This window comes from Xenia sp. Carnegie-2017, unplaced genomic scaffold, assembly GCF_021976095.1.
Source record: "Xenia sp. Carnegie-2017 unplaced genomic scaffold, XeniaSp_v1 HiC_scaffold_63, whole genome shotgun sequence".
NCBI classification, from domain to species: Eukaryota; Metazoa; Cnidaria; class Anthozoa; order Malacalcyonacea; family Xeniidae; genus Xenia; species Xenia sp. Carnegie-2017.
In genome coordinates, this window is record NW_025813530.1 from 1 (window position 1) to 20,628 (window position 20,628).

Genomic DNA, 20,628 nt, shown 5'->3' on the forward strand with positions numbered 1-20,628 from the left:
CCTCTACATACTCCCAACTCCCAAGTTACCTCTACGTAATCCCAACTCCCAAGTTACCTCTACGTACTCCCAACTCCCAAGTTACCTCTACGTACTCCCAACTCCCAAGTTACCTCTACGTACTCCCAACTCCCAAGTTACCTCTACGTACTCCCAACTCCCAAGTTACCTCTACGTACTCCCAACTCCCAAGATACCAACACGTATTTTCTATTATTTATTGAAGAGCTTTCACAAACCTGTAAGATGGTCTCCAGGTTAACAAAACAATCATCGTCAGTTTTCATTACAAAGGAAAAACTTAAAGTCGCCGAGAGCCTATTTAAAAAGAAAAGCCGACATGAAGCAAGATCAATATGACATATGACGACTGATGTCGTAGGTAAGGAGATACTGGCGAGATGAATTATACACTAATGCAAGTTATTTGGGCAAAAATAATGTTTAAAGTTGATTTGAGACTGTCCACTTATCGCCAGAAATTTCGCAGTGGCATGAAAAATATAAAAGTCTCAGACACTCTCTTACCACGAGAAAAACTGAAGCAACTGGGATGGAAGATTTCTGTAAACATCGACATTTGAAACAAAAAGAATATCAGAAATAGTTCTGCTTTCTTTAAGTAAACGTTCATTCTCATCGTCTTTCAATCGCTGCCAATCCGACATTCGAGTTTCTTCTTCCTCTTTCGTCACGACTCTCTTCCCCGGAGAATCTACGGAGGATTGCAAGTTGCTAAAGACTTTAAAGAAATTTATTCATAAAGCATTGTACCATCTTTTCTTTTAATATTTGGTGAGGGAATATTAGTATGGGGCGCCATCTGTGGTTTTATTATTTAACCGCATAACACTGTGATTTTCCCTGATTTATTAAATAACCAATTTCTTATTTTGGTTATTTAATAAATAACCACTTATGAAAACATCGAAAATTGGTTATTTATTAAATAACCATTTTCTACACGCCGAAAATTGGTTATTTATTAAATAACCAGTTTCTGCGCACGCGAAAAATGGTTATTTATAAATAACCAAAATAATTTCGAGACACTTGGCGTGCCAAATGACGTCAGCAAGCAATAAAATAATTTTCTCAGTCCCCTGGATAAGCACTCATTTCCGCACTGTCGCGTTATTGAAATTAGATCGCTTGTCGCGAAAAATTTCATTTTGTCTGTAAGTTTCCCGCTCGGCGTGTTTTCTATTTGTCTTTTTTGTCAAATAAATATGTCTCAAACGCACAATCTCCAAAGAGCAATTATCGAGGCCGTAGGAAGAGCAGTACACGAGGCACTGCGAGATCAACATGAAGAGGTAAGATACAAAGCAAAATATTCTCCTTTCATACTTGTAAATATTCAATGTGTGATATGCGTCGAATCACGAGGTCGTCGATTTTACGTGATAAAATTCTTACAATTTTAGTCCTCTGATGCAGCTACTGCCCACGAAAATAATAATGAACCACAGGTAACATTCTAGTGTATATGGGTGCACGTTTCTTGTAAAATATGTGCCGTTGAAAACGTTTAAATTATTATCTAACATTAAAGTTTTTTCCAAAATCCAACCGTAGCCCCAGCGACAGCCACAGCGTCAGACAACGCTCACACAGTTGTCACAAAGTAGAACAAGTAGCTCTAGCGCTGTAAGTTGGCCAATGTTTGTCTGATTATTATCATGCATGACTGCACTATCAAAATTTTTTTAACACCTTGTTTTGTCTGCTTAAAAAAATTGCTATAAATGCACCTCATTGTTATATAACTATGATTCAATGTGGCTTTTCAATGGCAATTTACTACAGGCAACCAATCAAATGAATTATGTCTTACAGACCAGACCTCTTCCATCGATTTTTGAAAGCAGTTGTATTCAATATTCAAATGTTGGTGGTAGAAAACGGAAAAGGTCATCAACATCCCAATCAAAGTCTGCAAAGCTTTACACAAAAGATGTTGTTTGCCTTTTACCATCAGAAAATGGCAAAGATATTCCAATTCCTCGTGGAAATAGCCGAGGTTGCTTAGCTAATATGGGTTTAATTGGAAAAATCTCATTAAACTCCGCATGGGTAGCAAAGGATGTTACCCGTGAAATAACAAGCATATTTGCCTCAGTTTTTGACTTGCTACCTGGTGAACTGCTGCCATTTGACTACTTAGGGCAAGTATTTTATGTTTTACTACACTTATATTGAATTCTGTCACCAATATCAATATGCACAAAAATTTGTGATTGAGTCATTGCTAGACATTATTGACGATACTTTTGATGATATGATGTAATGATGATATTTTTTTATTTCCGGCCCATGATATTTATTGAAGAAGAAAGTGTCCAATTATAAAGTAGCTAATTTGTTTTATCTTTATAGAATAACCAAAGGTACAAAAAAGCTTTCCATTTCTAAGACATCAACTTCCTTCCAATGGAATGCTCCAGAGGTCATATCACTGTGTTCTCAAGGATGTTTATACATCATTTCCAAATGGGAAAAATGAGGATGTTGATGGAGCTTTAATTGTTGAAGTGAGTCATATAGGGTGATACTTTCGCTATGTCTGTTGTAGCAGTAATTGTTCTTCATCGTAGTGTTGGTTTCTTTTCTATTTCAATGTATATTGCCATTGCCTTGAATGAAAATTTCAGGATGACTCCGAACAGGATGATTTTGATAACAAACTTTTAAATATATCAATGTCTACCTGGCTGCAAAGTGTGTCAGGGGATCAATGACTATACCGGCTGCACAAAGTCATTCAGAGGGATCGATGACTATACTAGGTGCTGCACAAAGTTTTCAGAGGGATCAACTAGCCATCATATAACTTCCACCATTGAGAGCAATCACTATAGGTCAGTATGTATTGCTGTCAGATACCATTTTACACTAGTAGGTTGGGATACACACTATGTTACTGATTTTGTTTTTAAAATTATTGTGCAACGTCTGGATTTACTGTTTCTGTTTGTGATTGTTGGTTTATATATTCACCAGCTATTTTGGAATGACAAATTTATTGCTATGACTTTAAAACAATATTGGATGATAACGTACGAACGACTATGTTATTTCCAGTTTATTAATATGCATGATAATTACAATGACATAGTAGAATAAAAAACGAGTAATTATATACAGCTTATCTTTAGCAATGTATATGCTGTTATGAAAGAGTGTCCTGTAACAAATTTCTTCTGTGTTAAATTCTTTTAGGTCATTCTTAGGATTGCTTGATCCAGACCCCATTGAAATTAGCGATGATGACAACGATGAGGTGCAGACAGCTATTCAAAATAGCATGGGCTTAGCAAAGTATGGTAATCAGCTAAAAAAAGCGTTAACGGAAGACAAGATGCCATGCTAATTTTTTTCACTTGGTTATTTGTCTTTAGCGATTCAAGCGCGCAACAAATGGTTAGTACTGTTTTGAATGACCACATAGATAAAGTGATGGTTGGAAAATCCTGTGACGTAGCCATATCTAAAAACATTATTAACGTTCGCCGCAAGCATGTATTTGAAGACGGTATTGCCAAGCTAGGAAGAAAAATTTGATCCTTCACGTCCGTTGTCTGTCATGTTTGCCGACGAAATCGGGTCTAGCGAGGGTGCTGTGGATCTAGGAGGGCCGACACGAGAATTTCTCCGCCTTGCAGTTTCAGGAGCCTTTTCTTCGAACGCGTTCCTGGGATTGCCCTCGAAAAGGTGCTGGTTATGAACCAAGAAGGTAGTCGTGCGTTGATTGTCTTCATGATAAAACTGAATTACGTAGATATAAATTTTGTTAAATTTAGCCGAAGGGATTAATGTACGTTATCAATTTAGCTACATAGCTACAAAAGCACGTATCGAACAGCATAATTGTGTTTCCTTTACATCCAGCAAAGAGGAAAACTTGTATTTTCAATGTGGAAAACTTCTTTCCGTTTCCTTGTGTAATGGTGGAACTGCAGGACATTGTCTATCCCCCTCTATGTATGACTTCATTGTATTTGGTGAAGAAAATTGCCACCCATGTATCGACGATGTACAAGATTGTGAAGTAGAAAGTATCATAGAACGGGTAAATATTTGCTTTTTTATCAATAGTGAAAAGTCTGACGTTGTATCTCGATATTGAGCTGGCATTTTCACAAATCATACTTCCCGTCTGTAGATCAGTGCTACTACAGAAGAAACAACGTTTGCAACTATAGTAGGATCTGATGATGCCATTGATGTTTTTGCACAAGCTGGCTTTCACGGCATTCCAAAGTTTGAAACAAGAAAACAGCTTGTGGAAGAGCTTTGTCAATTTTTTCTAATTGATAAAGCGAGAAGTGCAATTGAGCAGTTCAAGGACTGGTTAAAAACACTGGGTGTTCTTAGCTTATTAAAAGGAAATCCACTTCTCTTCCGCCCATACTTCTGCCATCGTAGCAAGCCGCTGACCGCGATAGAAGTTGACAGAATATTTACACCAGATTTTCAGAAGATGGTTGTCGAAGACGTGAAAGGGAGGAGCTCGTTATAATGCATTGGCGTGACTATCTACAAGAGTGCGAAGGTACTTTAAAAGCTTTTTCCATCACCTTAAAAGATCGAAGTGATAGAAATGAAATAAACGCCTCGTATCTATAACCTCTAGGGTCTATTTAATGCCCCAGGCATTAATTGCATAATAAACGTTATTCAATTGCTTGTTATCAAACGTGTTATCAAATAATTGCTTTTGACGAACAATCCATTTCAAAAGTACAACTTTTATTTATTTTCTCTAGCAAACTGCTTTGCCAATGTTTCAGAGCCTCTTGTATCTTTGCCGATGATTATGATTTTTGCAACTGGGTTGGAGGAAGAGCCTCCCTTAGGATTTCATGACAAACCAACTATTTGTTTCTGGGAAGATGTTCGTCCCAAAAGCAACACCTGCGCTCACATTTTGTATTTGCCACTTCATAATGATAAAGATGATCTTAGTTATGAAGAATTTCAAGAAATGATGAACGATGGGATTCTGAACTCACCTACATTTGGTGCTCCATAGACATGCATGTATAAGAAAGCTGCTGAAGTTAGAGTCTAAGCAATAGTTGTGTTGATTTAATTTACGATTTGGTAATGATGTAAAACAACGTATTTCTAACTGACGTATCTATATTCCTCCTAGCATGTCATTACTGTATAAAATAGTTAGTGAAGACTATATTTTTACTACTCATATATGACTTGTCTTGTTTACGTTTTGCTGGCTGGCAGATCAATCCCAAGAGAGGTTGACCATTGTTGCTAATGTTCTCCAAAGCCCTAGACCAAATCTGCCTGCTAGCAAAAGTAAACAAGGCAAGTCATCTATTGTGCATGCAAATCTTCAGGGTTCTGCTCATCAAGCATTGACTGTCCCAAGAAACGAACAGCCTCAAGGTATGCTGCTTTTCCGCTCACTGCCGAAAGAGATTGAATGAATGTACTAAAATTTTGCAACTGTAAGTCACCTTGCAAAGGGCATGATATATCTGGTACATTGACGTGAGGTAAATCACTTGACGCTAGTTCTTCAATGTTCTAGTACATTGACGTGAGGTAAATCACTTGACGCTAGTTCTTCCTAGACCAAATCTGCCTGCTAGCAAAAGTAAACAAGGCAAGTCATCTATTGTGCATGCAAATCTTCAGGGTTCTGCTCATCAAGCATTGACTGTCCCAAGAAACGAACAGCCTCAAGGTATGCTGCTTTTCCGCTCACTGCCGAAAGAGATTGAATGAATGTACTAAAATTTTGCAACTGTAAGTCACCTTGCAAAGGGCATGATATATCTGGTACATTGACGAGGTAAATCACTTGACGCTAGTTCTTCAATGTCAAGATTGCTTGTGTTTGGTAGCATATCATCTTCATGGTATGCATTTCTAATGTTAACCCAAAACAATTGTTCAGGTGTTTTGTTTCCTTCTGTAGATATTTTATGGTTGTTGTGAGCAGCAACAAACTCGTCAAGGATTTTGTTGATTCGTGGCAGATACACTGAATGGAGGCAAAATATATCAGTGTCATTATTGACATTCAATACACCTTCACTTTCAAGTGCATAAAATTCAGATCTAAAACTTGTTAGAACTTGTTCATTTAGTGCTCTGTTATGTCTTTCGATTCTCTGATTGTGCACTGAATTCCCTACAACAACCGGCTTAGTTTCATTGCCTCGTGTTAAAATCATGTTGCGCCAGATGTCAACATTTTCGCCACCAAGATCGGTACGAATTCTATAAGGACGCCCATACTTCGAGACAGCACATAAGAAGTGATATAGAACAGTAGTTGCTCGATTGTTTGAAGAACAATGTGCAAATACCACTAATCGACTAAAACCATCGATACCATGGTGTATGACAAGTCTCCATCTAACAAGTTTATGGTTCCCATCAATATGCCAAATATAGTTGGGAAAAGGATTAGTATAAATGCGACGCTTTATTGGTTTATTTTTCTCTTCGACACCTAATGGATCAACCATATGAATGGCTTTTCTCACTTTTTGTCGCTGAATGTAAAGACCCCTAGATTCAAGGTACCCTTGAACCATGACCTCGCCAGCCTTAGGATGATTTTGTTTAATGGCGTCCACTTCTTTCTCTATTTCGTCTTGTGACAATTGTGAAAAGTTTTCTCGATACAACCCAGGGGCGGATCTAGGATTTTGGATACCATAGGCAAAACATTATGACGTCATTCAGTGCTAAACCTATGACGTCATACTTTGCAAAACATACTACACTATTTATGCTTTCGATAAATTGTTTAAATCAAACAGTCTAATCATTCAGCTATGCAGAATCTTGTAGATCTCAATCGTATAAATACATAAAAACATTGTATATTTATACTTACATATCACAAGGTCGTTGATTTTCACTATTCAGAATATTGAATGCACACAAGACTGTTTCGCCCCATATCAGGGCTCATCAGCATGCCTAGGAACACTTTAACGCAAAACAAAAAATCGTGATCCGGCATGGACAGCCCTGTGAGAGCCGAATTAAGCAGACTGGTTATGGCGCCAGAAGTTCGCCTACACACCTTTGAAAAGGAGTTTGGTTAGAAATGGGTGACTATATGGGATATTTCATGGATGTGATATTGCTCAATTTTCACACCATCCCAGTCAATTCCAACCCTTTACCCCCACCTAAAAATGAGCACTCTGGTTTTGAAGGCGCCAGAAACTGCCTTTCACACCTTTAGCAAATAGCAAAAGGAGTTTGGTTAGAAATGGGTGACTATGTGGGACATTTCATGGATGTAAGATTGCTCAGTTTCTTACACCATCCCAGTCAATTCCAACCCTTTACCCCCCACCTAAAATGTGCACTCTCATTTGCCAACAAATGAGCAGAATGTAAATGTAATGTAATAGTCAAAATAGAGCTTTGTATAAAGAGTCTTTGTGAAGACTAAAATTTGGTGTAAGGAAAAATTATTCTATTTATGCTTAACAATTTTTGAAAGTAAATTTATGTCGACAACGGCCGAGTACCATACACGTACTCAGCAGTTTTAAGATTGGAATGTATATAGGGAAAAAAACCTTTATCGGGCGAGCTATTAGTTTGATGCAAATTCTATTGACGTTACTATTGTGTACAACGCACAATAAATGGTTAACATATGGACATTTCAACAAAATAAAAAACTAGGATATGAATAAATTCATGCAAATTTTAGCCTTGTATTTCCAACAGCAAAAGTATTAATAACCTCACCAATATCTGGTACAATTTCCTGATGAATTTGCATCAAGGCCAAACCATTTAAGCGTTCCCCAACCATGGTACTTCGCTGATAGTTTTTAAGTGTCCTAAGGGAAGAAATAGATCGTTCACATTCACAAGAGGTAATGGGGAGCGTTCCTAAAATACGTAGTAAAATTTTAATGTTTTCAAATCCGGCGAAATGAACAGATTTTAAAGTCTGGGCAATGTTATCAGGAAGGAGGCCGCAGTGGGTCTCCCAATAAGTGTACCACAACCTAAGTTCAGCATCTAAGGCCAAAGGATTTGGCAAATCATCATAATAAAAGTTAGCCACAGTTTTGAATGGCTCTTTCCAATCCACCCCATCTCTTGTCATGGACATCATTTTCGTCGGTACAATGCTAAGGCCTTTATAGACATTCACACTCTCAAGGTCGAATCGTGATTCTAAAGAAGATTGCAAATGATCTAGTAGAGGAAGAGTAATTGCACGTTTATAATACTCAGAAATGGTTGTGTGGGGAATATTTTCCTGGTCGTTTGTTTGCGCACTGTTCTTGGTTTCCATTCTTCAATGCCAACTTTGCTGCCAGTTCAAGCGCTTCGTCATACCAGGTGTCATGATAAAAATCAGAGGAATTCCTCATGTTCACCACCTCAGTTTTCAAAGTTGAAATTAAATGAATACCATCCATTATATCGATACTCTTACCCTGTAATAACTGTGTTACTGGAAGAGTTGAATCAAGAATATTTCTCGTGATAACTAAAGCAACGACGAAATCAAACCTGTCAATAAGTTGAAACAAAGATGAGGCATCAGACTGAAGCGACGGTTTGAACTCACCATCTAGATTTTCAGACATATCGTTAAGGGTGGTGTATACAGGTACAAAAGCTCTTGGAATGTATCTAAACCTTCGATACGTTCTACCCATCTAGTTTTGCAAACGTCTGTTAATCTAGTCTTTTCGAGTTTGTTTCTGAATTACGTATATGTTTTTCAAAGGGAATATTGCGAGTTTGGGAAATTTTAATAAAATTAGTGGCATTGTTAACATGTTTCAACATATCATTGACAACACGTATACTCAAAGAATCGCAAATGGATAAGTTTAACCTATGACTATAGCAGTGTGTATAAAGAGCCTTTGGGTTAAGCTTTAAAATTTGAGCTGCTAGACCATTAGTGCAACCAGCAACTGAACCAGCCCCATCATAACCTTGCCCCCTACAATCATCTATTGATAAAGTCAGTTCCTTTAGAGCCTCTAAAAGTAGCTTGGCAAGTTGAGCACCACTTAGTCCCCACTTACAAAAAGAAATGAAATGAATTCTTCCCTGATATTCATATCGGTATCAACAAAGCGCAAAACAAGAGACATTTGTTCTTTATGTGAAGAATCAGATGCTTCATCAGCAATAACAGAAAAAACTTACTTTTTGATATCAGAAATAATCTGATTACTGATTACCTGGCCACAACATTTAATGATTTTATTTTGACTTGTTTTAGAAATATAACTTCTATTCTTACCACAATTCTTTAAATGATTTTCTAAAACTTTATCCCCTCTCCTAACTCCATAATTGAGTGTTTCAATGAAATTACCAACCCTCCAGATGAATAACAACCAACAGTAGGGTGATACTTGGAATCATCACGATGCCCACGAAGAGGTAAACCTAGACGTCCACAAAAAATGACAGAATCAATAATTGGAGATAGTATTTCCCTATTCTGTTCTATTTCTTTCTTGATACCAGCATCCATGATCATCTCGATAGGCTGCAGAGTACCTGATATTTGGGAACGCAAAGCATCAAAATTGGTGATGTGGATGCATGCAAACCGACTTCTCCCTTTACTTTTTCCAGCATGTTGAGTGAAAGAGCATTTAGCATTCTTCCAATCTTGAAGAGGTTCAGTAAACAACTTTTACTTTACTGGCCTTGCCTGGGAATCTATTGCCAAACAACACACACGATAGACAATACGCACCATTTTGTGAAGGTGAATAGCAAAGCCATTCATGCTGGTCTAGCCAATCATGCCTAAATGATCTGCCATTAGATTTAGGAAAATGATACTTTTTATCTGGTTTATATACATTTTTTATCAAATGACATATTTCAGAATTATCCATACCCTTAACTTTCTCCCTATACAAGGAAACATCAAAATTATGGGTTAAAACAGCAGGTTGCATATCACCAGAAGTTGGAATACCAGGCAATAGTTCCTGGGATGATGTGTGAAGCAAAAGACTATTGGCTTTATTTAATGTCTGAGCAAGAGCTGCAGCAGAAGAAAAACTCTCATTGGGCATCCTTTAAAAGTTGGTTGGGCAGCAGGCCTATTAGTTGAAGTAAAAAATTTGAAATGTCAACTGTTTTGGTGCAATATTTGGAAAAATTTTGACAAATTTTCGTTTCTCTGTTGTTGAGCTGCTAGAATTAGACTGTGTACAGGAATTAGACAATTTTCGCTTCAACCTGTGGGCATGGAAAATGAGAGGCACAAAATGATTAGACTGAAAAGTCTCACCTGGTTGTACAGATCCTTCATGACAAAACAAAATATTAATAGCATCCAAACCTCTTTGGCTTAATAACCGGGCTGAACAATACGATTAAATAACAATTTATATCTACTTTCACCAGAATCAGGATAAAAGTATGAATTTTTCTACCTAAAACAGAAGATAGGCCCAAAATACAAAGAAAAGATGACCATTTCTGGTCATTACAATTTAAAATAGCCTCCTGTTTTACCAGTTCATCTGTTGTATATCCAGTGTCTAAACATTCTTTAGACACTGACAAAGGCAAAAGATTGTTTAAGCTTTGGGCAAAGTAATCACTGTGCTCACTTATAACAGACAAAAGCATGGGTGTTGAGCATAAAAGCAGCATGAATAAATAGCTCAAGCGATGTTAAAATTCAAAGTAGGGACCAATGCATTGTTACCTACCAGAACTAGGGAAGCTGAACTGTAGAGGCAATTGCCAGAAGCTTCAGATCTTAAAAAATATTCAAGAAAAGAAATTAATATTTTGTTTGGTAGATTGATTGCATTGTATGAATGAATTGCTGACTGTAGACAAAGATATAGCCTAGCGAAATTGAGATTTAACCATTTTACACGTATATATAAATACTACAATACGATATATATAATTATAATATATTTACCTTATTGCAGTACAAGTCTTTCCGTCATGAGCGTGCTTTGGCACATATATTTCAGCTCCAAAATTTCGACACAGAGTATGGTCGGGGTCATAAATTCTATCTAACAGCTGCTCGTTAGTAAACATAGGTCGAACGTCGACCAATAAACGAGAATAAAGCTCATTAAGGCATTTTAAATCGTTTTTGGCCAACGCAGACTGAGCAGTCTCGTATAAATTACCACAACACAATGAAGACATTATAAAATATCACAAAACCGTAAACTGAGCACAGAGGCTGTTCAGAAACAATACGAGTGTATGTTAATTTTCAATTGCCTAATTTGCCTAGCTCAACTATGCTTATCAACAGCAATGATTGGTTGGAATTGCTCAAGTTAGGCAAAAAATTGACCAATGAAAGCATACGGTTGCAAAAATTGCCCAATCAGAATACCTATACACGATGTCAAGTTAGGCAAATTCATCTTGTTTAGGCAAATTGCTAACAACCAATCAAATGGCTAGATCGCCTTCTTGACTTAGGCAAAATGGCTGCTTTGCCTAACGACACGGAGCTTTATAGATAATCATACGCATCTGGACTACGATTCATATCAAAATTACGTCATTTAATTGCACAACATTTCTAAACAAAAGTCAGATGATTTGACTGCGATAAAGTGCTATTCATAGTTTCATAATTCGATAAATTCGTATCGAATCTAAGTCGAAGTATATTTTGGTAATTTCACCATAGGCACTTGCCTATGGTGCCTACCCCTAGATCCGCCCCTGATACAACCCATACTCCGACATTGCTTTGTAGACCACTGACCTGTCGACTTTCAACTGTCTGGCAATTTCCACAATCGTAAGTCGTAACTGAAGCAAATTTTCCAATACATCCCTTGGAATTATTTTCTTTGGTCGACCAACTCTTCCTGAATTGTTACTGATTAAAATGAAATGAGTTCAATACAAATGTAGTACTATAGAAATACCACATAATATTTGCTAAGTTTTCTTACCCCTTATTTTCATCATTTGAGTTGGAATTCTGGCAAAGTTATAAATTTATCAAAATTTAACGATGTTTTTCACTTGGATGCACCCATATACACTAGAATGTTACCTGTGGTTCATTATTATTTTCGTGGGCAGTAGCTGCATCAGAGGACTAAAATTGTAAGAATTTTATCACGTAAAATCGACGACCTCGTGATTCGACGCATATCACACATTGAATATTTACAAGTATGAAAGGAGAATATTTGCTTTGTATCTTACCTCTTCATGTTGATCTCGCAGTGCCTCGTGTACTGCTCTTCCTACGGCCTCGGTAATTGCTCTTTGGAGATTGTGCGTTTGAGACATATTTATTTGACAAAAAAGACAAATAGAAAACACGCCGAGCGGGAAACTTACAGACAAAATGAAATTTTCGCGACAAGCGATCTAATTTCAATAACGCGACAGTGCGGAAATGCGTGCTTATCCAGGGAGGACTGAGAAAATTATTTTATTGCTTGCTGACGTCATTTGGCACGCCAAGTGTCTCGAAATTATTTTGGTTATTTATAAATAACCATTTTTTCGCGTGCGCAGAAACTGGTTATTTAATAAATAACCAATTTTCGGCGTGTAGAAAATGGTTATTTAATAAATAACCAATTTTCGGCGTGTGTAGAAACTGGTTATTTAATAAATAACCAATTTTCGATGTTTTCATAAAGTGGTTATTTATTAAATAACCAAAATAAGAAATTGCTTATTTAATAAATCAGGGAAAATCACAGTGTTATGCGGTTAAATAATAAAACCACAGATGGCGCCCCATATATTAGTGTTTGGCACTAGGCTTTAAACTTCATGAGTCTGCACAGTCCATTTGACAAATTTTTCAGTTTCATAGTCATGGTAAAGACAAGCTGGATCTATTTTCATCGCTTTCTGAGTGATTAAATCGTTTGGTCACCTAAATGTACGCAAAATCATCTGAGCATGCGCAGTACGCTTGGAAATGCGCAGTACGCTTGGAAATGCGCAGTACAAGCAAAGTCTATTCGACCAATTGTCTGAGTAAACGATCATGGAAATGACCAACTGCATTTATTAGAATCAATTAGGGAGTAGATAACTTGCTTACTAACAAATTATTAAAGATATCAACTGAGCATGCGCATTTAACTTGACAGTTTTTGACTTCATAGTTATGGCAACGACCAGCTGCATCTACAAGCCCCGAATTTGAAGTAAATAGCATGCTTAGTAACAATTAAATGGATAAATCATCTGCGCATGCGCAGTACATTCGACCAATTGTTTATAGTCATGGCAACGACTAACTATATGTACTTGCACTATATTTGTGGCAATTAGCTCACTTAGTCGCAAATTATCAAAGAAATCATCTGGGCATGCGCAGTAGTGACTTAAATAATACCGCAACTTTCGTAAGCCTCTGAATTTTTGTATATATATATAAAGCCAATATTAGGTATAGTAGATGTCAACTAGCAGTGGAAGCTGGGTGCGATATGTATGCAGTGGCTTAGGGTCCAGACGTTTCGGGTCGCGACCGCACTCTCCCTGCGTACCCCGAGCAAAGCCTATCGCAGGTGATCTCGGGTCTGATGGGCGGAAGCTTGCTATTGCATCTCCCAAGTAGGATAGCGTGGAGGGGCCGAAATCTCCTACCGAAACGTTAACATGCGGCGTTCTAGTGCCTCGGCTTAAGCAGGTATCGGGAAGCATGGACCGAAAACGGGGTTTTTTGCTTTTGAATTTAATCTTTTTTTTTGTATAAAAAGAAACTAGAACATTCAAGGATATTGCAAAGTTAAAAAATTCCGCCTTAATGACTTATAATTTAAACCAACTGTAAATATGTTTATACGCTTTTACATGTTAACTTTTACAAGGTAACTATCTCATAACTCTCGTGATGAACGAGAGCCTCCTTATACAATATAACTCTCATATCATGAACAAAAGTATCCATGAGCTTCATGGAAAAATGGATTATCTAATTCTTATAATAGATTTTACAAAGTTAGCATTTAATAAGCCAAGCCATTTGTATCGTTTAAATTATACCCTTATGTCATAAATTCATTGTGAATAATAACTTTTTACCTTATTTTCACGGTTCAATCTAGAAAGTAACTTTACATTTCGAGTGATTTTACGGTTAAACAGTTAACTTTTCGGATTCATATGACTTCTTTTGATCGCATAGAGACAGCCATCCAATTTATTACGTACATGCATGTGTACTTTGCACTTCATTGCAAGAAACCACCCTACCAACAAATATCCAAATCCGATTTTAGCAGCATCGTACCCCGAGAAAAGCCTATCGCTAGGGTCTGATGGGCAGAAGCTTGCTATTGACATCCCAAAGTAATAGGGATATTTGCCACCTTTCAATTAATAGGATATCGAAATGGACCGAAAACGGGATTTTTTGTTTTCAAAATTTTCTCTTAAAGAGTAAACAAAATTAAAAATTCTCGCAAGCTTCCAACGGAAAAGACTCACAGCTTATAAGGCTTTGGGGCAATGCGTGGGCTACAACAGGAGAGGCATTCTTCATTAAAATTAAACTAAAATTGAGAAGAGGCTTACTCCCAAACAAATGCTAGCAACAAATCCACTTTACTGCTGAGGATATTTTGTTTCTTTTCAATGTGCGCAGAAAAATCCAGTTAAGAGCAACTGTTGCATCAAATTTCTCGTTGTTAACCGCGAAAACGAAGAAGTCAGTACGTACGTAATGTAGCATAAAAACACCTACTGTAAAGTCGATACATGAACGTTCCAGCCCCATCCACGCATCTAGCATCAGGAATTGATTCCTCGACTTCGGGAAAGACGGCGAACTCGTTGTTAATCCGTCTTATCTAGGAAAAAAGAGTAGGTTTGGGTTAGTATTCACCATAGATTTGTAACTGTAGCCAACAAAATATAAAATTATTTAACATTGAATTGGAAAACCCTTTATATACGTTCTAGTAGATTAGTAATGCTTGCAACATCGATTAAGTAACCAATTGTTTATTAATACACATGAATTTGCTACATCAAAAGCGAAATAAAGCCTCGTGCTCAAGAATCTGTTGTAAAATAAACAATAAATATCCATTGAAAACTTGTATTTAGCAATATCGTAAAATGTCAATAATTTAGTCCAAATATCGATAAGAGGGCACCGAAGAAAAACATTTATTACTGGATAGTAATTCTTTCGGAGAAAATCGCTTCACTTGCTCTAAATCATAACAATTCACCTCCAATTGGCTATGACATAAAACTTCTTTATGGTTTTATACCTTGTGTACATTGAAATAATCCTCTCCGTTTTCAATGTTGGCAAAATACTCGCATTTTCTGCATCGAGAACTTGAACATTTTACGTTTTCAGACACGACGCTGCCCTTGAAGTCCTATAATGGCATTTGAAACGTACCAAATGTTCAAACTCTATAGAAAAGTTCAAAGTCATAATTAACTTTGTGACTAAGCTTCAATATCTTACATGTTTGTGCATGTAGATCGTCCAGGTCAGTAGAGTCCTGAGAAGGACTGTTGGTGTTGATGTTGACTGACGTTTCGACAACTTTAGTGGTAGTTATCTTCAGAGTCAAGTGAGGAGTAAACGTCAGGTTTGCCATATTTGTTATCTGCTTGCAGACGTTTACTCCTCACTCGACTTTGAAGATGACAACCACTAAGGTTGTCGAAACATCAGTCAACATCAACACCAACAGCCCTTCTCAGCACTCTACTAACCTGTACAAACATGATAACGATACTCCCGAGCTCAAACAATTCACTTGAATATTTTGATAAATTATCGACTTGTTACTCACCTTTGGCAAAATAAAGTTTTCAATTGCTTTAAACGACGAACCGTTTTCTGTTGTACCAGGGTCTTGGAAAGAGAAATAAACAGATATAATTTCGCTCTGAAACGAGATAAAACAATTTAGATCAAATAACTTGTAAACGGTATTTATAAACTGCATGGTTTAACCTTAGTTGTTCTGTCGTAGAGTCGAACAGAAGAGTTCCTTTTTGAATTCAACGATGATAAAGAGATGCCAAGACGAGTCAAAATAATGGGACGGATGATCTGTATAAAAATAATTGTATTGTATTGCCAACCCAAATTTTTACTCCTGAAGCCAAACAGACACTTTATGCAACAGGTTTCAGACTTTGTTCAGAAGGTCCCAAAGTTCAATGCAACAGTGTCCGTTGAGCAGTTCTTAATGGCTACAAATAACTAACTAATACTCACATCAAAGTCCCATCCGATAGATCCACTGTGAAAATATCTCAAATTTTCTTCATTTGGTCGTTTGTAAGCAATTACTTCATTTTCGTAGTCTAAACATCAATATGACAAACATATAAACACGTTTGATCATGCACTCGTTCCAGCCTCTATGACGGTAAAATCTCCATGAGAGATAGCAACACATATTTCCATCAAGACTGTCTGATCTTCGCTACAAATACATACAGCAATGATAAATTCGCAGCAGTGGCTGATTAATAATTACGGAGCATGTAGGCTAAGGCAAAATTACGAGGCCTGGTGATATTTAATCCCTCCACTAAGCTCAGTCTCTTGACAACGTTTGCGTTCTTTACGTTCCTTTGCCTTTGCATTTCCTAGCTTGCGTTTGTAACACATAGTGTGAACGATACAAAAGAAATTAATAGTTCAAAATAAACTTTAAAATTATCAAAACAGTCTGCAGAAATAGGAAATCCTCGTCAGTTCTTAGCCTCGCGCATTTAAACACTAGATGGTACGAAAGTCTTTTTCGTCGATATTCAATCGCACGTACGGTTTTCAACATCATAAATGGTCTAAAAACGGCACTTTTAGCAAGTTCCAAGCAGCAAAAAGTAAAAACTAACAATGTCTTGGTTTACTTTTCGTAATGAGTAATCCGCAACTGATTAACTTTAAATATCACATGTATAGTAGGTTATGTTCGACGTTTGTAAATATGTGCCTCGTTAGTTTATCGCCTGCATCGAGATTCCAACGTCATATTGTTTTATATCGGCTTTTCCAGGCGCCAAACCTCACAACTATCAAATCAAAAGTAAATTTTCAAACTTGGAGATTCGATTTTCTTTCTTTCGCATTTGTAAGGATCAATCCTGAACTCTGGAGGAACGTAACATGCATTATTTGAAACGATGAACTTCACCAACACTCTAAAACAACAATGGAATAGTAACCAACACTTTATTTTTTCAGATTTAGTCATTCTACTTAGTTATATCACTGGTACAATTTTTTTTTTGCGACAGAAACGGTTGTTGGGAACTCTGGCCAAGAAAACCACAGCAAAGAAAGGGATATTTTAGGCAAGTGTACCGTGAACCGTTATTTCTTGTGAATATTCGAGTTTAGCCTCAATACAATGACGTTAGTCAACACAGTTAAATTTATCATATGACAAAGAATGCAGTTTGCATGAGTTGTTCTTGTGTAGAACAAAACTGATAAACGAAACTAAAGACCTTGCTGTTGGTATATTCAATAGGCCATCATAGAAACGCACAACGCTACACTACTTAAAGAATGGCGGTCAGCTAAAATGTCCAATTCGATTCTACGTAGATCTGACAATTGCTAAAACGTTACTCATATCGGTAATCAGATTAGTTTACCAAACATTTCACTGGTATTGAAGACATACGTTGTAAACGTTCTCTGGTATTGAAGAAATACGTTGTAAACGTTCTCTGGTATTGAAGAAATACTTTGTAAACGTTCTCTGGTATTGAAGAAATACGTTGTAAACGTTCTCTGGTATTGAAGACATACGTTGTAAACGTTCTCTGGTATTGAAGAAATACGTTGTAAACGTTCTCTGGTATTGAAGAAATACGTTGTAAACGTTCTCTGGTATTGAAGAAATACGTTGTAAACGTTCTCTGGTATTGAAGAAATACGTTGTAAACGTTCTCTGGTATTGAAGAAATACGTTGTAAACGTTCTCTGGTATTGAAGAAATACGTTGTAAACGTTCTCTGGTATTGAAGAAATACGTTGTAAACGTTCTCTGGTATTGAAGAAATACGTTGTAAACGTTCTCTGGTATTGAAGAAATACGTTTAAACGTTCTCTGGTATTGAAGAAATACGTTTTAAACGTTCTCTGGTATTGAAGAAATACGTTGTAAACGTTCTCTGGTATTGAAGACATACGTTGTAAACGTTCTCTGGTATTGAAGAAATACGTTGTAAACGTTCTCTGATATTGAAGACATACGTTGTAAACGTTCTCTGGTATTGAAGACATACTTTGTAAACGTTCTCTGGTATAGAAGAAATACGTTGTAAACGTTCTCTGGTATTGAAGACATACTTTGTAAACGTTCTCTGGTATTGAAAAATACGTTGTAAACGTTCTCTGATATTGAAGACATACGTTGTAAACGTTCTCTGGTATTGAAGAAATACGTTGTAAACGTTCTCTGGTATTGAAGAAATACTTTGTAAACGTTCTCTGGTATTGAAGAAATACGTTGTAAACGTTCTCTGGTATTGAAGAAATACTTTGTAAACGTTCTCTGGTATTGAAGAAATACGTTGTAAACGTTCTCTGGTATTAAAGAAATTCGTTGTAAACGCGACAGGCCAATTTGAAACACTGTTCTACACTTTACCTTCACAAATATTGTGTTTGCTGTAACGTTTCACACGCTAAGTAGCTCTAATTGAATACAAAACACACTACAGCTACCCTCAAGAAAATTCAGTGTTTTCCCTGTGCTTACCTTTTATTTAGAGATGAATGTCGTCTTGCATAGCCAACCCATGATTCACGTAAACTTTGCCTCAAATCAAAGTTGCCGCGCGATGAAAGTATTCCAACGACCAAATCATAATGAGAATAATTCTCTGCTGTCAAGAACATTATTTTAAAACATTAAAGAAAACAAGTGGAAACACAAATACAAAAATGGACTATGTAGGATAAAGTTTTTAGATAACATGGTTAAATAACACTAGCGAAAGTTTTAATAAAAGCTCACTCTTGATGAAAACATAAGACTGGAGTATATAAGGACTCAAGATTCAACATCAGATCACTCCTGATGAAGACACTAGACTGGAGTATATAAGAACTCAAGATTCAACATCAGATCACTCCAGATGAAGACATTAGTCTGGAGTATATAAGGACTCAAGATTCAACATCAGATCACTCCTGATGAAGACACTAGACTGGAGTATATAACGACTCAAGATTCAACATCAGATCACTCCTGATGAAAACATAAGACTGGAGTATATAAGGACTCAAGTTTCAACATCAGATCACTCCTGATGAAGACACTAGACTGGAGTATATAAGGACTCAAGTTTCAACATCAGATCACTCCTGATGAAGACACTAGACTGGAGTATATAAGGACTCAAGATTCAACATCAGATCACTCCTGATGAAACATAAGACTGGAGTATATAAGGACTCAAGATTCAACATCAGATCACTCCTGATGAAGACACTAGACTGGAGTATATAAGGACTCAAGATTCAACATCAGATCACTCCTGATGAAAACATAAGACTGGAGTATATAAGGACTCAAGTTTCAACATCAGATCACTCCTGATGAAGACACTAGACTGGAGTATATAAGGACTAAAGTTTCAACATCAGATCACTCCTGATGAAGACACTAGACTGGAGTATATAAGGACTCAAGATTCAACATCAGATCACTCCTGATGAAAACGTAAGACTGGAGTATATAAGGACTCAAGATTCAACATCAGATCACTCCTGATGAAAACATAAGACTGGAGTATATAAGGACTCAAGTTTCAACATCAGATCACTCCTGATGAAGACACTAGACTGGAGTATATAAGGACTCAAGTTTCAACATCAGATCACTCCTGATGAAGACACTAGACTGGAGTATATAAAGACTCAAGTTTCAACATCAGATCACTCCTGATGAAGACACTACGCTAGAGTATATGTAAACTCATCTTTCAAAAACATATCGTTTATACTCAAGATATTAGATAGACGTACGACAATCTATAATGTCATATAAATCACGATAAAAAATCTGGTCCCCGGAGTCGACATGCTATCAGGCAGGCAACAAACAAAGATGAGATAGCTGTACAAACCTGTATTATCGCAGCAAAGCTTCAAATCTTTAACAACAAGATGATTATAGATGTATAACACGAAAATAGCGATCAATATTAGTAAAGTTGGCTTAAGGATGTCATTTAATGTAAACATAAGTTGAAATTAAACAGTTACAATTAACTATAGCGTATAAATATCTTTCCCTATGTAAAATAATCTATACATTATCCTCAATAACGAACTATACACATTGTTGCATTTTAATATATACGAACTTTGACCTCGGGTGTGTTGCGGAAACGTCATGTAAGGAGTCTTAAAGCATCAATATAAATTAGCAAACTTTGTGATCTATGTTACTTATTGAACTTAAATTGAGCAATACAAAAATCTTAATCTTCAACAAAACATATCCAAAATATTACTATGAATGTATAAAAAGTATACAATCGCTAAAAAGATCGCCCTTCTCCTTTTGAACTTGCTCCTTGCAAGTTCAAAAGGAGAAGGGCCTCCCAAAGAAACCTAACCAAAAGTCAACCAATATTCGTGATTATTTGAGA

At 36.7% G+C, this 20,628-nt stretch overlaps 5 protein-coding genes and 1 long non-coding RNA gene across 15 annotated transcripts; 3 read left to right on the forward strand and 3 right to left on the reverse strand.

Annotated features, from left to right (window-relative positions):
• Positions 1-169: 169 nt before the first annotated feature.
• LOC124459042 (UDP-GalNAc:beta-1,3-N-acetylgalactosaminyltransferase 2-like) lies at positions 170-20,539 on the reverse strand (the record flags this gene model as incomplete). Its single annotated transcript, XM_047008607.1, has 10 exons — positions 20,101-20,539; positions 18,729-18,855; positions 17,057-17,157; positions 16,223-16,311; positions 15,956-16,054; positions 15,792-15,887; positions 15,252-15,365; positions 14,717-14,822; positions 529-715; positions 170-318 (listed from the first exon to the last, which is right to left on the reverse strand). Coding segments are annotated over exons 1-10 (1,186 nt in total), but the record flags the coding sequence as incomplete, so codon positions are not given.
• On the forward strand, positions 1,119-2,710 carry LOC124459025. Of its 4 annotated transcripts, XM_047008591.1 has the most exons (6): positions 1,119-1,316; positions 1,428-1,472; positions 1,579-1,650; positions 1,840-2,168; positions 2,380-2,534; positions 2,655-2,710. In XM_047008591.1, exons 1-5 carry the CDS (start codon positions 1,230-1,232, stop codon positions 2,504-2,506), a joined length of 660 nt encoding a protein of 219 aa, XP_046864547.1. In that variant the 5' UTR covers positions 1,119-1,229; the 3' UTR covers positions 2,507-2,534; positions 2,655-2,710. The 4 variants fall into 4 exon arrangements, with proteins under 4 accessions (XP_046864547.1, XP_046864549.1, XP_046864546.1 ...); XM_047008593.1 differs by having other exon boundaries at positions 1,840-2,172; positions 2,380-2,704; XM_047008590.1 differs by having other exon boundaries at positions 2,380-2,704.
• Positions 2,806-3,553, forward strand: LOC124459037. Its single transcript, XR_006953378.1, has 3 exons — positions 2,806-2,861; positions 3,223-3,321; positions 3,402-3,553. It is a non-coding gene; the product is annotated as an uncharacterized LOC124459037 (long non-coding RNA).
• LOC124459033 (G2/M phase-specific E3 ubiquitin-protein ligase-like) lies at positions 4,482-5,134 on the forward strand. The gene is made up of 2 exons (XM_047008604.1): positions 4,482-4,555; positions 4,770-5,134. Exons 1-2 carry the CDS (start codon positions 4,522-4,524, stop codon positions 5,033-5,035), a joined length of 300 nt encoding a protein of 99 aa, XP_046864560.1. The 5' UTR covers positions 4,482-4,521; the 3' UTR covers positions 5,036-5,134.
• LOC124459029 (52 kDa repressor of the inhibitor of the protein kinase-like) lies at positions 6,629-11,309 on the reverse strand. Of its 7 annotated transcripts, none has more exons than XM_047008598.1 (3): positions 10,940-11,309; positions 7,753-7,847; positions 6,629-6,972 (listed from the first exon to the last, which is right to left on the reverse strand). In XM_047008598.1, exons 1-3 carry the CDS (start codon positions 11,176-11,178, stop codon positions 6,902-6,904), a joined length of 405 nt encoding a protein of 134 aa, XP_046864554.1. In that variant the 5' UTR covers positions 11,179-11,309; the 3' UTR covers positions 6,629-6,901. The 7 variants fall into 7 exon arrangements, 5 of the variants coding, with proteins under 5 accessions (XP_046864554.1, XP_046864553.1, XP_046864555.1 ...); XM_047008601.1 differs by lacking the exon at positions 6,629-6,972 and adding an exon at positions 10,719-10,767 and having other exon boundaries at positions 7,595-7,847; XM_047008600.1 differs by lacking the exons at positions 6,629-6,972; positions 7,753-7,847 and adding exons at positions 9,687-9,906; positions 10,719-10,767.
• On the reverse strand, positions 11,529-12,353 carry LOC124459032. The gene is made up of 4 exons (XM_047008603.1): positions 12,208-12,353; positions 12,053-12,097; positions 11,949-11,977; positions 11,529-11,872 (listed from the first exon to the last, which is right to left on the reverse strand). Exons 1-4 carry the CDS (start codon positions 12,292-12,294, stop codon positions 11,701-11,703), a joined length of 333 nt encoding a protein of 110 aa, XP_046864559.1. The 5' UTR covers positions 12,295-12,353; the 3' UTR covers positions 11,529-11,700.
• Positions 20,540-20,628: the final 89 nt, after the last annotated feature.

Excerpts from the sequence above, each read along its gene's own strand:
- LOC124459025 (XM_047008591.1), top strand. The coding sequence starts at position 1,230 with ATGTCTCAAACGCACAATCTCCAAAGAGCAATTATCGAGGCCGTAGGA. Across the intron at positions 1,473-1,578 it reads AAAATAATAATGAACCACAG|CCCCAGCGACAGCCACAGCG; the intron begins GTAACATTCTAG and ends ATCCAACCGTAG. Across the intron at positions 1,651-1,839 it reads GAACAAGTAGCTCTAGCGCT|ACCAGACCTCTTCCATCGAT; the intron begins GTAAGTTGGCCA and ends TATGTCTTACAG.
- LOC124459033 (XM_047008604.1), top strand. The coding sequence starts at position 4,522 with ATGCATTGGCGTGACTATCTACAAGAGTGCGAAG. Across the intron at positions 4,556-4,769 it reads CTATCTACAAGAGTGCGAAG|CAAACTGCTTTGCCAATGTT; the intron begins GTACTTTAAAAG and ends TATTTTCTCTAG.
- LOC124459032 (XM_047008603.1), bottom strand. The coding sequence starts at position 12,294 with ATGTCTCAAACGCACAATCTCCAAAGAGCAATTACCGAGGCCGTAGGA. Across the intron at positions 11,978-12,052 it reads AAAATAATAATGAACCACAG|AATTCCAACTCAAATGATGA; the intron begins GTAACATTCTAG and ends TAACTTTGCCAG. Across the intron at positions 11,873-11,948 it reads TCAAATGATGAAAATAAGGG|TAACAATTCAGGAAGAGTTG; the intron begins GTAAGAAAACTT and ends CATTTTAATCAG.
- LOC124459029 (XM_047008597.1), bottom strand. The coding sequence starts at position 8,128 with ATGATGTCCATGACAAGAGATGGGGTGGATTGGAAAGAGCCATTCAAA. Across the intron at positions 6,973-7,752 it reads GGAAATTGTACCAGATATTG|TGTTCCTAGGCATGCTGATG; the intron begins GTGAGGTTATTA and ends TTTGCGTTAAAG.